Source organism: Taeniopygia guttata, chromosome 2, assembly GCF_048771995.1.
Source record: "Taeniopygia guttata chromosome 2, bTaeGut7.mat, whole genome shotgun sequence".
Lineage (NCBI taxonomy): Eukaryota > Metazoa > Chordata > Aves > Passeriformes > Estrildidae > Taeniopygia > Taeniopygia guttata.
In genome coordinates this window covers 4,455,731-4,471,326 of record NC_133026.1, presented here as the reverse complement: position 1 = coordinate 4,471,326, position 15,596 = coordinate 4,455,731, and the positions used below count along the sequence as shown (strand labels likewise).

Here is a 15,596-nt window from a genome sequence, read left to right as displayed (position 1 = left end):
CCACCCTTTCTGAGCCACCTCCCACTTTTGTCTTGTGGTGCCTCCTTACCTGTGATGCTTTTAGGGATTTCTCTCAGCTGCCCTTCCTGCATTCAAAGCCTGCTGGAATACAAGAAGGATGTGCTGGACATTAAGCCCTGCTGTACTCCTTCCCCCAGTGTCTATTGCAAAAAAAAAGAAAAAAATCACTTTCCCAGCACCCTTTGTGGTTGGAATCTCTGCAGCACTCACCTGTTGGAATGCAAGCCCCTCAGGGCACAGGCCCAGAGGGAAATCCAGGCACAGGGATTGAACTGAAACTCCTGGAGAAACTGAGATATATGAAGCCCCAAAGTGAAACAGACATAAAGATTTAGAATACAGATTTTTAGCTTTTAGCAGAAGCTTATACTAAGTGCCTTGAGTATCTAAAAAGCTGCAGCAGAGAGCAGCTCTGTTGGGCCTTTTTTGCCCTTAGGCACAATTCTACCATAGTAGTGGTATTTCCATAAGGTTGCCCTGCCCCAAACAAAATGTAAACTCTCACCCACCAAGGGCAGGTACTTGAGTGAGGTGAGGTTTGTAAGGTTTTCCAAGGAAAACTCTCCACTGCAATGTGGCTGTAGTGACAGCAGCAGTGCTCATCTTACAACCTGTTCTGCTGGGACACACGAGCTTTCATGAAACCTGTGCACTGCTGCAGCTTTCTGGTGCTACCATTTATTTGTCAGTTTTGTTATTTCTAACATTTCATCTCAATCTTCCTTTCTTGATAGCCTCATAAATGAATCTCAGATATTAATTACTGTGTCACAGAGACCCTTCACAGGACTGATGGGTGCCCCAGCACTCAATAAGGGCATAATCCTGAAGGTGAGCAAGGACAGAATGAGGGTACATTGCTATGATGTCCCACAGCACAGGGCAGCAGCCTTCAAATAGCAAATGCAGATGTCACTGATGTGCCCTGGATCCTCATCACTGCTCCTCTCCACACCAAACACATCTTGGTGTCCTTCAGCACGTGCATGAGTCTGAACACAGACCATGGACAGTCTCTTCCAGCATCTCCAAAGTCCTCATGTGGCTTAGACAACAGCCACAGCATAAGAAGAGCAAGAACCTGCTGGAATGAGTCCTGAAGAGGCAGAAAAGATGCTCCAAGGGATGGAACCAGGCTGGGAGAACTGGAAGTGCTCACCTGGAGAAGAGAAAGCTCCAGGGAGACCCTCAGATCCCCTTCCAGTGCCTGAAGGGGCTCCAAGAGAGCTGGAGAGGGACTTGGGAAATGGGATGGAGTGACAGGACAAGGGGGAATGGCTTTACACTGCCAGAGGGCAGAGTTAGATGGGATATTAGGAAGAAATTCTTCCCTATGAGACAGGGGAGGCCCTGGCACAGGTTTCCAGAGAAGCTGTGGCTGCACCTGGATCCCTGGGAGTGCCCAAGGCCAGGCTGGATGGGGCTTGGAGCACCCTGGGACAGTGGAAGGTGTCCCTGCCATGGCAGGAGAGCTGGAACTGGATGGGTTTTAAGGCTCCTTCCAACCCAAAGCATTCAGCGAGGCTGTGACTGAAGAGGTGTCCCTGTCACAGGTGAAGGAAAAATCCCCTCCTGTGACAGACCCTGCATCTTCCTGATCCCCTCCTTTCACAGCCACAGCTTTTACCAAGCACATCTCCCACAGCACACTGCTCACACTGATCCTTTCACACCAGGGCACAGCTCAGATATTTAAAACCTAAGGGCTGCAACAAATCTTCATGTCCAGATGAAATATGAAAGTCATATTTTGAGAGGGGCATATTATTTCTCGAGGGATAAATCTTACTTTCTTACCAAGACAATTTTAGGCTGTATTTAGGCTGATATTTTTCAGAGTTTAAGAATTGCCAGAGAGGCAGAGTAGCACACAAAAGTGATCTGGAATTCAGCTCAGGTCCCCACAAAAGTATCTCTTGACAGGGTACAACTTCCCCTCTGATCCAACATGGACCAGCTCTGCCCAGCTGCTTTTGAAGAAGCTGTCACTGGACCAAGGCTCACCTTCACCACACCAAATCCAACTATTTTTATTTGGTGGGTGTTCTTTTTAATGCTATTTTTCCTTGTTTAAGCATTTTAAAAAATTAATTCTTAACTTAAATGCCTGTGAGAGGATTAGAAAAAAACAACCAACAAACCTTTGTGCAATTTCATAGTGTTTTTAAATGAACTTTTGAGGACAGTATGATGCATTGGTAAAACATACAGGTCTGTACAACACCTATGAATTTCCCTACAGGTAGGATTTAAACTGGCCACCAACACTTTAATCAATATTAAACGGCCTTAGAAGAAAATATAAAAATTATTTTGTAGTTGCCCCAGGCTGATTTTTCTTTAAACACACTATTTCTGAACATCACTTTGTATGTTCAACTGTTTATAACATTATAACATTAAAAAATTAGGACCTGAAGAGTTCAAGGAGTGCAAAGAAAAAGAAGGAACAGAATGTTCCAGGCCAATTATGACAATCAGAGGGACATCAATGGGTTCCCATCATGTCTCAAGCAATTACCACTGTCACCACACAGCAGAGCTGACAGAGGAGGTCCCCAAACTAAAGAGAGGCTCTTGTAACAACAAATGTTTCTACCACCACACCCAATCTCCACTATCACTTGACACAGGAATGCTCAAATCTGTTCTGCATATATATTAATGCCAAGCAGATGAAGAGAATCACATTTGTAGTGATGAATGAAATGACTGGAGGCACATTTGTCGTGTTCTGTGTCACTGGTGACATCTTCATCTATCAGGTTTTCAACAGAAGCATCATGAGATGCCTTATTATAGACCCCAGCTAAAGCAACCACAACAATTAACAGCCTGATTGGCACATTTGTCTCTACAAGTGGGTCATGAAGTCAAAAAGAACAGGGAGAAAAGGATGAATCCTAAGGAAAACTAGTGCCCCTTGTGAAGGTGATGGTAAAAGGCCAGGCTTGAGAAACTCAGCCTGATGATCCCTGTTTTAAGCAATAGGGCTGTGTGTGTGTAGCCCCTTTTAAGATGTAAGTCCACGTTAATAACCAAATCTTTTGTGGACAGAGGTGTAAAAATAACTATTTATCTCACTCCAAACACACCATTTGTTTAGGAAATGAGAAGCCACCAACTATCAGTGGCAGACAAGGATGGACAACCACCAGGACTGCATCACAAGGCTCCATGCTGAGAAAAGAACCCCATGAATCAAGAACTGGAGCAGCTTTTCTGAAACACTTCAGAGCACAGGATTGCCAAAAGCTTTTACTCATTGAGCTTTAAGTGGAGCACTGCTAATAGATAGCCCAATGTCCTGTATTTTTTGGTACTAGTCAATAAAAGAGCTGAAGAGAATATACCACTCATGGAAAGCCAGAAGAGGAACAACCACGTGGAATCATGTTTTAAAGGCAAAATCCTACGAAGCATAAAGAATAAAAGAAAGCTTGTGTGGTTTGTCTTCTGCCTAACACAACTCCTGTTTAAACTTAGGTTATACAGGGAGCCAAACTCATGAAGGAACAGATGAGGCTGCAGTAGGTTGTGACATGACAGAATCACTGAAGCACAGAATCCTTCAGGTTGGAAAAGACCTCCAAGATCAACGAGTTCAACCACTAACCCAGCACTGCCAAGCCCACCACTAAACCCTGTCCCCAAGGGCCACATCTACACATCTTTCAAATCCCTCCAGGGGTGGTGACTCCACCACTGCCCTGAGCAGCCTGTTCCAATGCCTGATAACCCCTTTGGTGAAGAAATTTTTCCTGATACCCAATTTCAACGTTCCCTGGTGCAGCTTTAGGTCATTTCTTTTGGTTCTGTCACTTGATCCCAGGGAGAACAGCATGATCCCTACTTTCCTACACACTCCTTTCAGGTAGTCATAGAGGAGAAAAAGGTCTCCCCTCAAACCTCTTTTTCTCCAGGCTGAGCCCTCCCAGCTGCTCCAGACCCATTCCCAGCTCCATTCCTTTTTCTGGACACACACTCCAGCCCCTCAAAGTCTTTCTTGTATCAAGGGACCCAAAACTGAACACGGGATTTGAGGTGCAGCATCCCACAGAAAACCTCTTTTCAGTTCCATTTAGGTGAAGTGCTTAACTCCATGGATACAACACATGTGGATTAGCTGGGGTTTTTTTGCACCCTTTGGCAGCAGTTTTGCTGAAAATGAGAGCAGAGCGAGTGCACAGAATGATTACCAGTAAAATGTCAAAAATACACTGTTAAAAGGTTAACTCCTTTAAGTGGTAATCTCCCAAACTGCAGTTATTAGAGGGAACTCAATTAATCCATCCCAGAGACAGAGCACAATCTATTATAAAATATACTGAATAGTGCTGATAAATCAGAGACTACTGTTCCCCAAATGATACAAAACCTGGCTGCATGGATTCATTTGGTACTAAGAAGTCCAGGTTTTGAAACATTTGGCAAAAATGGGTAAATAATCCACCTCTACAAACATGAGTTTTACTCTAGATGCTTCAGTTTGGGCCTTGCTATCCCATAACACAGAGTCAGTAATCCACTTTCAGAGATTTTTTGGTTGATTGTTGGTTTTTCTTCCCACTCCTCTTGACTAAACTGCAAGACTATACCCTGCCTTCCCCTGCCATTTCACTGCACGAGAATAAAGACTGTGTCTTATTATGCAGCTTAATGATATGTTAATCTTAAAGCAAAACACTGAAGGGAAACACTAATACTCTCCCCAAACAAACAAACAATCAGAAAATGTGCTGCTGAATGTAACAGAGCTGTTTGCCCAAATAATGTGAGAAACCCAAGCAGTAATTAACACAAATTGTTTTATTTGAGAGAATTAACAGAATATAAGCAACCTGCCACCATGAGGATGCAGTTTGGACTTGGCTTCTTACTGACTAGCTTGTGTTACAGCAATAAAACAAAGAGCACTGCAAAATGTAAAGCTGAAGCTAAAAAAAGGAGATGTCAGAATTTTATTGGGAGATACAAAGGGAATTTTATATATATTTTTTTCTTTGAAGACAGGATTCACAGGGATTTGTAAAATGAGGTACAGATTTTCCAGAAGGATATGTAGTCTCTGATTTTTCTCAGTCTTTTGCACTGAAAAACAATGTTCATGATATTCTGATAAAATGCTAATAATAATAATTATTAAAATTCTTCCTGAGGCTGTGAGAACAGCAAGCTGTATGAAGCATGATGTTATTTTACCTCTGCAGGTCCTGTGGTAAAATAAGACCACAGGGTCTCATAGGTGAAAAGCAGCACCTAGAGGAGCAGGAAGACTATCCTACCCACAAAAAAAAAAAAAAAAAAAAAGGAAAAGAATAATAATTAAAAAAGAAATACAAAGAGCCCTCAGAACTAATGCCACAAAAAATTCATTACTTAAGTCTCAACAGTAATTTTCTGTAACCTTAGAAGGAAGATGTGACTGGCAGCTTCAGCAAAATAAGAACAGACAGAAGGGAAGAAAGGTTGAAAATGTCCCTTAAACCCAAAGCACCAACATCTTCTATGCTGCCATTCCCTCAAAACCCAACCTTCTCTATGTGAAGCACCCACAGACACCACTTTACAGCATAACCTGAAATTCTATTTTAAATTTTTATACATTTAGGGAAAAAAAAAACCACCACCATTAAAAAATGGAAAAAGTTGTCAGATGTAAATCTATTTAGAAGCAACCCATCATTTAAACTTCTTCACTGAGCAGTTTATGGATCATCATCTCATTTCTGGAGGAGGCCATAATCACCTCGTGCCATTAAAGTCCTCACTCCAATTTTCTGTGGAGCAGGAACACTTTTGCCCAAAGCCTCCTCACATTCACTCTACACTATATAAGAGCCATTCTCATACTTACTGAAATGACAAAGACACAGATTCTGTGTGCTTTACAGAAAATGTATCAAAGTGCCACTTAAAACTGCTGCAGGATATTAAGAACTGCTGAATTTTAAAGCAGTGAATGTGGAATTTTAGAGGTAAAGAATCTCATCTAAATTTTGAATCCAAACTTCAGCTGAATTCAAAAAGGAGGATGAATATACACTATTCATTTTTCTGGATATGTCACTGGGCAAATAAAAAAGTTGATGGCTGAATAGTTTGTATTTTTCTGAAACAGTCAGTAATCTCAAGAACCAGCATCTTAAATCTTTATCAAAACAGGCCTGGAAAAGAGGAATATCCCTTTCAAATGAAGTAACTTAACAATTCTGAGGGGGTTTTGACACGTAGTATGACTTAGCTGAAAGTGGGATTTTTATTTACTCTAGAAAACCTGAAAAGCTGCACATGCACAATAAGGCAGCTACTTCCAACAGATATATATACTATACCAAAAAATGGCTTAGATGAGAGCAAAATAAAAATATTGTTATTTTTTAAGGAGTAATATATAGCCACAGTATCTTCAGGAAATAAATACAGCCAAGGCAAGTGTGAGGACAGAATGAAGCACTGGCTTTAAACTGAAAATCACCACAAACGTCGTGGAAGAGAAGGATCTTTGCAGATGAATTATATTTAAGTAGACACAGAACTGCCTGAGTAAGGGGGAAACACTGGACAAAGTATTTTATTAGTCCTTTGCACTTCTAAGTTTACATTTTAAGTAGATGCAGATTGAGGAGGTTATGCAGAGCATGGACTGAGATTGGTGGAGCTACAGACACAGGAGCAGTAGAAGAGGCAACAGATCCTAATTGCAGCAGGATAAATTTCCCCTAAATATTAATAATTATTGTGGTCAAACACTCAAATAGGGCTCCAGACAGGCTGTGAAATCTCCATCCTTGGAGATGCTCCAAATTTGACAGGAGAATGCTCAGAGCATCCTCAGCCCTGCTTTGAACAAGGACCTCCAGAAGTCCCTCCCACCCTGAATTCCTGAGCCTGCAACCTCCTCTGACAGTAATTAACCCAAAGGCAGGCAGCAGGTATTTACCTGCAGCTGTTCCATGTGCACACAGGAGCACAAACTAACCCTCAGCTACTCTAAGAATTATACACAAATATTTACAATGGCTGAAATAATATTAATGGGTTAAAAACCCCCACTGCTTTTAAAAAAATCCCTCTCTAAAATTAGTCTGCCAGTCTTGTATGAACAATAACCATTTTCTTTTAAATTCTTTTCCTCAGCAGAAAATTAAAGCTTAGTATTTTTATCTTGAAAACCTATACTGCCACAAAGAAAACCTTGAAAGGGCTTGTGTGACACCTGAAAGGTGACTTTCTTTTTTAAACTGACATCTACATCACACTGAGTTCCTTAAAAGCTTTCCTCCATCTTTCCTCCAGTTTTCTCTTAGTTACCTTGCTCTCCTTTTTCTCAGTTTTCTATTTACTGTAGGAATACTGGTTTATCTTCTTTTTCTAGATCCCAACTTTTCAGGCATCATCATTCCCTTAAATTACTTCCTGGGACATTAACAGTAAACGTAGAGCAAACAATCTCACAGTCTGCCAGTGGAAATAAATACCACCTTGCTGATCACTGATCACAGAAAAAGGGTGAACAGTGTTAGAGTTTCACTATCTGCTAAATGCCCCGTAAATATTTCCTAAATTGCAAACTCTGATCGTGAATCTCACCCTGCCAAGCTCCAGCAGTGAGCCAAATTTCATCCTTGTGCCACACATCAGCCCCACGAAAATCACACCATGGAGCTCACAGCTGAGTCTGCAGAATGATTTAATCAGGTCCTAAGGGAGAGAATTTCAGGGCAGGAGTTTAAAGTTGGCTGTAAATTCAACCCCCTCCCAACCCCAAACACAAATACCTGTGTTAATGCCTCCCCTCCAACCAGAGCTAAGCTCACACAAAGTGTTGTACAGGGGCCAAGGCACAAATACCTGCAGGATGAGACAAGATTCCAAAATATCACAGCTCTAAGTTCACAAGAGGAGAAGGGTGGATATCAGGGAGACAGCAGCCATGGGAACAGCTCTGCCAAGGAGTCCCCATTGCTGCAGCTTTCTCTCCACTGACAAGAGCACCTTGAAGGCCAAAAATCACTGAAAATCCAATGAAATTCATTAAAAACAATAGAAAGTCTTCATTCTAAACAGGTATGAAAATTTCATTTTACTGTGAATAGAGCAAACTTATGGTTCCTGAATACATTAAAAGAGAAATACAGCACAGAATAGGACAGTATAGAGTTCTTCTAGTGGGATGCAGGCTTTGGACTTTTTCCATTAGCAGTTCCCCGGACTACCAAGATTTATGGAAGATAAATCCAGTCAGAATCCAGTGTTCATGTGATTTCTTCCCTCACTTCACAACAGCATCCCATTTCCCTCCACAGTCAGTGTTGAGTCACAATCTTAGATGAATCCCCCTGAGTATTGATTTCCCTTAAATGCATGGGAAAAAGAGCAGGAAAATCTCTTCCTTCAAAAAAGCAGGAAATGAAAAATTTCTAAGAAAGACTTTTCCTGATTCTGATCTTGCAAAAATAATTTAATTCAGAAACAGGTAATTAAGACGAGATTTCATGGCAATGTTGAAGGATAAACATAAAAAAAGTTGGTGCTACTCACTCAGGAAGGCAGCTGACAAAATCCATCAGAGAAAGAATTAGGAGAGGTGATATTTTATCTAATTCACTTGCAGCTTTTTGCAATGGGTGATTTGCTACCATCCTATAGAAACAGTGAAAAGCATCCAAAAGGCCCCTGGAATAATGCAGCCTTTCCATAAGCCTCTATATTGTTCTCCTGGCTGTGTAACAGACACAAGAAGTTTCTCCACAGTGGCAAAACAACGAGCCCCTGCTGATGCTGGGTTCAGGTTTGCTTCTATGGAGTAGAGCGACAGGACTTCGCTGTGACATGAAACTTCCACAAATCACAATTTAAATACTCTGCTTCCAGCTCATCTGTGAGCAAACCACAGGGAGAGCTTTTAAATCTTCCATTTTTACTGAATCACTGTAAATTCACCCAGGTTTTGGGGGTTTGGCAGCACTGATGGGCTTCCAGCACGCCGAAGCATCGCGTTACCTAACGCTGCTCCCAACGCGGGGTTTCAAAATCTGAAAATTCATTTTAACAACCACCCCCAAGGCTGCTAAACTTAGAGGAGCAGAACACCACCACCAACCACTGAATGTCTCCTGCCAAGTTTTCCCCTCTTCTTTCTCCTTCTCCTGTGAAGAGGAGCTAAATGGTGGCACTCTGCAGGTCCGTAGTTACACTGCGACAGAGCCAAAGCCCAGTGCTGACACACAGGGTGACAAAAATGGTGACAAAGCTGTCTAATTAGGATTTTGAACTCCATTTAACTTATCTCTGCACAGAATTTAGTGAAAATCTGTACAGGCTTCTTCACTGCTAATGGGGTCCCCAAGATTCATGTCATCCTAAAGCAGACAATAGGGATCAGCTGCATCCTACAGCACCTGAGTTTCCTCCACCAACTTTTAAGACAAACACACTTTATTTATACACACAAAGGACAAAGCCACACTTAAATTTTTTATTACCAAGTATTATTTTATCAAAAAACCCCCACCAAAACCAGAAACTATTCAAACACATGGAACAAAATGAAAGACGCCCTCACCTCAAACTTTATCAACCAAAAAAAGGAAAATTCTCCTGTTCCTGAGCACCTGGTAAGGAACAGGCAAAGCAGTATTTCCTTTTTTCAGATATGGAAATGGTTCCAGCAACAGTTTGAATACTTGACTGAAAAAGTCCTACCAAATTTTTAAGTCTTGCATTGTTTAGGACCCCTCCAAGCACGCCAAATGACTGAACTGAAAACACCAATAATGGCAGAAAGCCTTGTCTGGAAGACAATTATTGCCAAATGAGGATGATCAGAGATGAGCAGGACACTGCCTCTTTCAGTCACACATCTACAGCTGTGGGACAACAGAACTCCTGGCTCAGCTTCTCCTGAAAAAGGCTGAAATGGGTGGTGAAAACACAGTGGTATTTGTGAATAAACACAGGAAAAAACCCAAACTAAACCAATAAAAACTCTCCCCAGTAGAGAGGGGAGTTTGTGATGGGCAGGGAGTGGCCTGGGACATCTCTTGGCACCTCCTGGCTCCACACAGGGCAGGAATAATGGGATGTGGTCACTCCAGCAATCAAGAAAAGTGGCATATTTGGCCACTTGGACCAAAAGGCAGCTCATGGTCTAGAGGCACATTGCTATTATTTCCTGTGAGTGTTCCAAGGGCTGCATTTATCCTCTGGGAAGTGTTATAAATAGATGGGATGTTTTCCAGAGGGAAGGGTGTTAGTGGTCACTTTTACCCAAACATTGCTGAAGAATTATCTTTAGGTCCAGCATTCAAGCCCGCCCTTCAGCTGACAGGTTTTGTTTCTAGAAGAATTTAAAAGTGACTTCTCTAGCAAATACTTGATGGTTTTTCACTAGAACACAAATCAAGAATTTAATATGTTCATATTAATTTCTCTCGTTCATTTCTTGTTATTTTGTGCTATTATTTACCATGCAACACAATTGATTACAGAGGAATTAATCCATGCAGACTTTGCAAAGAAAACAACAATTTACAGGTATTTTAGTTGTTTAATAAAGTTGGAATTTGCTGGGTTTTTTAAACATGTTTTTAGATACTGGGCCCAAACAGTTACCTTATCACCTGAGGAAAATATTCTGCATCTATTTTGCAACAGCACAATACCATCAAAACTCAATCAGTGTTCGACTGCTTTGAATGAATAAATAGAAAGCAAAACCACACGAGTTTTTAAAGACAACTGCCCACTGGACCTGGTAGTGATTTCCACAACTTCAACATTTTATCAGCTATTTGAAAATACAGGATGCAGCTTCCCAGACAATCACAGTTGCTGTACACATATGGTCCTAATTAAAGCAAGAAAAGCAGTTTATTCCTGTACAACACTTCCTAGCAGCAGCAGCTGCCAATCACCTGATTACCCTGAACGTGTTTTCCACTCAGGATCCTTATGCCTTTGAAACTTGTTATTATTATCCAAAAGAGAAACCTTTACTGAACTTATTAGCAGAAGAGAAGATAAAGCCATTTATTACATTAAGGCTTTCATACAAGGACCACCTACAGTGGGACTTCAGAAATCATCTTCTTAACAAAAATTGCAGTACATTTTTTTTTGAAGAGCAGCATATATTGGGTGGACAATTACTGGAAAACAGTTTAAAAACAGCACCATAAAGTTTTGTTTTCCCATCTGACTCCACCTGGTATTTTAAGTGGCCAGTAGAAACATTTTACTTCAGCCTTTCACCATCAGCAATAGAAAAAAAAAATCGTGGTTTTTTTTTTTTTTTTTGTTAATTACTGTGTGCATTGTTTGCTGAAAAAAGAATGAACTTTTACCTATGAATTTCTAAAATGATTTCAAGTGAATTCCAACACCCCCTATTCCACAGCACAAGGATAAACAAAACCTAACTAAACAGATATTAACCTTAACAGGAATTCAGGATTATCTCAGCACATTCTCCAATGAATCAGCCCAGACTTGTTTTACTCTCATCTGTCTTTTAGTGCCCATTGAAAGCATTTCCAAAATAAAACCAGTTACTTCTATGTTTTAGTACAAACATTACTCAGACAAATGCAAACTCTTGTACACCAGCATCCCCCTTTCTCAAGGGGCTGGAGAGTGGTTTGTTCAGGCTGAGTGCCAGGTCACCTTGCTAAAAATTGTACTGCTGTGTCCTCCTGCTCACCACCACAAGGTCACCTTCCACATTTCCAGGAGTAGTTTCATGTTTACAGTTTATATCCCGGCTAATATTACTGGGAATTCTTTCTGTGCTTTATTCTGGTTTGCTTGTTTTTATTCTTGGGTGGGGTTTGTGTTGGTTTTTTGCTTTCTTGGATTTGGGAGCACAGGTAATTTTTTTTTATGTTGCAAAGTTATAATCATATTTTTAGATTTACAATTTAATAAGATTGCAGGTGTTATTTGAGGAGAGTGTGGTGAAACAAGTAATTTTGGGTGACAAGGGAAAGAACCAGAACCATCTGGGGCATCAGAAATTCACCACAGTGGAAATTGTATTGGAACAGAACCACAACTGCACATGGTCAATAAAAAGTTTTGTACTTCAGGGCTTAATCCAGCATATTACACAAAATGAAATGGCAGAGTTTCATTCTATTTAGGACTTTGCCTGAAAGGACACTTAGAAAAATTATAAAGCAAAACCTCCTTCTGATCTCTGCTTTTTAGTTATTGAATGCTACTCTGCATCCCATGGAAATGGCACCTGACTGAGGGATCCAGGGACACCTGGTCCTCAGGAATCTGCTGAGGTTGTTCCCTGCATCTGGACCAGGTTTGCTCTGAAAGCTCATTTTTCTCCTTTTAATATTATTACCGTTTTGTATCATGAGATAGCAACAGTATTTAGCTCTTATGTGTAGGACAAACAACTGATTTAAAGGTACTGAAAAAGAATCCATCACTGCCACAAGTCACATTTTTAAAAACATTCTGCTCACAGAGCTCCCCTGCCTGCCAGAACGATGCTAAACAGGTAATTTATAATGATGTGCAGCAGCACAAGTAAATACAGGCATGAGACCTGAACAGATTCCTATTTCAAAACTGTCAAGTTTGATTTTCAGTTTTGTTCAAACTTTTGTCTTTTCTTCATTATGACACGTTTACCAAAGGGAAAGTGGAGGCAACTGTAGGGTGACATGTTGAGCACCAACAAATATGAAAGATTTATATGGAAAAAACCCCCAAACTATCATAAGAGTAACACTGAATGCTCTTTGCACCAATACTAGTTAGCATGTAATTAGTGTGTACAATTAGTTATTAGCAGCCTTCCCAGCAGAGACATCAAGAATTTGCTGGAGTGTTTCAGATTTCTTAGAGGGCAGGGGAAAAAAAAAGGCATTTGAATTTCAGGGCCAAGTTTGCATTAAGCTGTCAGTTTTATCATGGTAATTTGGAGCAAGAAACATTCATGTATTCAATCCACTCTAAAATTCAGAAGGACACTTCCTGGTTTTTCTTAGGTTTCACTTTCAATCTCCATTAAACTTCACCATACATCCTTCTTTGACATATTTAATCTCAACACAAGAGGGAATCTTCCAGAAAGACAGGAGACCCTGCAATGTGAGGAAAAAAGGAAGCCCATAACTATGCACTCATGATAAACCCGATTAAACAAATCCAGTTAAAATCTCATTCCTTTGTGGATCAGCACAGACCTCTACACAGATGCAAATTGTTTTCCAGTTATGCTGTAAACCCCCTCCTTCTGGGACTTTCCAATTTATGTCAATGTGTAATTAGCAAATGAATTGCTCTGCAGATTGCATTCAGTATTCTTTTCCTTTTCTTTTCTTAATTTCCAAACTAACATAACCTTCCCCCCTTTCTCCACTTCTAAAACTCTCAAAATCATTTTCAACTTGTGGATTCTCAACAAAATCAGCTTCACATCATAAAAAGTAATGAGAACTGGCAGCTGGCCAACAAATGACTTGGCAAAGGTAATCATCTTCCAGCACCCATAACCCAGCAGAGGAACACTGTCACTGAGTTCAGGATAAACACAAGCACAAACACTTGATGTGTTCAGTTGGTCACTTTGTCATGAAATTTTACCCTTCCTGCCTCTACTGCCCCAAACCTGGAAATGTTCAAGGCCAGGCTGGATGGGACCTGATCTAGTGGAAGGTGTCCCTGCCCATGGCAGGGCTTAGAACTGGATGATGTTTAATATCCTTTACAATCCAAACCATTCTATGACTGATGACACACAATTCATATGCTGAAACACAATCAGTACCTTTATAATACTGATTTTCAGTACCTTTAAAATGTTGCATCAGTTATAACAAATGCAAATTGCTGCCAGATAATCCTGTTTAGGAACGCCCAGATAAACAGTTTTGGAAGCCATTTCTTCACAGGTTATGCAGGTCACCTGTATGAGGCATGAGCAAATATTTCCTTTAACCCAAAAGGAAAATTCTGCCTTTCACTCTGAAGCCATGTTCCACCCTGGGAACAGCCCTGGAGTATGTACTCTGTTATTCTGGCTGTTTTTCATGCATCTCCTCCCTTTAAATACAGCACAACATCCACTGGAGGTGATAAAAGACCTTTATCTTCCTAAATTTCAACACATAGAACATCTCTCCTTATAAGACAGCTCCTACACCAGCCTGGCCAACTTCCCTGCAGAATTGTCCAGGGTTCCTTCTCACTGCACCACCTCATCCCCAGATATCCACTACAACTTCTTACAGGATCACAAAGCTGGAAAAGATCTCTGAGATAGAGTCCAACCATTAATCCAGCACTGACAAACCAGAATTATCCCTGGACACAGCCACCAAACACCTCAGACCCTGGAGCTTCAACAGCATCAGAGCACAGAAGCAGCTGCTGCAGTCTAGATCTTCAGATGAGAAGATAAAAAGGCAAGAAACCAAAACAAGGCAAGGGAGATAATTTTAAAAACCCCAAAAGGTCAAAGATTAATTCCAAAAATCCCTGTGAAATACATACTTGAAGTGTTTTCCCTGAAATCCTTTACTTTACACTGCATTAATCAAATTCTTAATGTGCATCTTTAACCAATTTTACTTGAAAGAAGTCCCATAAGCCCATTTGTAAAAAATTTTAAGGGTTTTGTGAAGGCATAATGAGATACTTTATAATTGTACCCTTCTCTCCAGGTGGTAAATGTTAGACCTTTCTCTGTGCTTGGCTGAAGCAAGTATATAAATGATTAAATATCTTCTAGGAACGTGTCACTATTGAACTCTCCGCTGCAGAATGCCTCTATCTGACTATCACTAGAAAAAACTGGCAAACCTCACACTGCAAACCAACTTCAAAATCTGCACCCACCATTCTGAGCTTTACCGAGGTGGACACCAGGAGGCCACAAAAAAAGCTCTGAGAGCTGGAGAACCTCTGGGATGGAGACAAGCAAAGGGTTGGGGGTGTTCACCTGGAGAAGAGAAGGCTCTGGAAGACCTTAGTGCCCCTTCCAATGCCTGAAGTGCTGCAAGAGAGCTGGAGAGGGACTTGGGAATGAGAGGATAAAAGGGAATGGCTTAAAGCTGCCAGAGGGAAGGGTGAGATGTAATATTAGGAAGAAATTCTTCCCTTGGAGGGTGGGCAGGCCCTGGCACAGGGTGCCCAGAGAAGCTGTGGCTGTCCCTGGATCCCTGGAAGTGCCCAAGGCCGGGCTGGATGGAGCTTGGAGCAACCTGGGACAGTGGAAGTTGTCCTTGTCCACGGCAGGAGATGGAACTGGATGGGTTTTAAGGTTCCTTCCAACCCACAGCATTCTGTGACCCTGTGGAAGTTTTCCTGTAATCAGATCCCTGGTGAGCACATGTACGTGCACTCATGGGTAACGAATGCAAGTATGTAAATATTCAGGCATGAAAATACAAGACAGCTTTTGTGGACAGAAATAAAGCAGCACTGTCTGCCAATTGTTAAATGCATGCTCAGAATTACTTTGTCTAAAATTTGTATTTTTTAAAAGAAACTCTTTACTAACATTGCATGAAAAAAACGCACCTGAATTCTTCTATACGTGTCCACTGTAA

At 41.0% G+C, this 15,596-nt stretch overlaps 1 protein-coding gene across 9 annotated transcripts in view; it reads right to left on the bottom strand.

Annotated features, from left to right (window-relative positions):
* Window positions 1-15,596, bottom strand: part of CTDSPL (CTD small phosphatase like) — an 80,651-nt gene that overhangs the window by 56,972 nt on the left and 8,083 nt on the right. The window contains exon 1 of one of the 9 annotated variants that reach the window (XM_072925279.1): window positions 8,566-9,133. The exons of 7 other annotated variants lie outside the window; for them this stretch is intronic. In XM_072925279.1, coding sequence (XP_072781380.1) covers window position 8,566 — 1 coding nt within the window. In that variant the 5' untranslated portion in view covers window positions 8,567-9,133. Of the gene's footprint in view, window positions 1-49; window positions 1,324-8,565; window positions 9,134-15,596 lie in introns of those variants that run through there. One more of the 9 variants, XM_072925275.1, reaches the window with a different exon arrangement.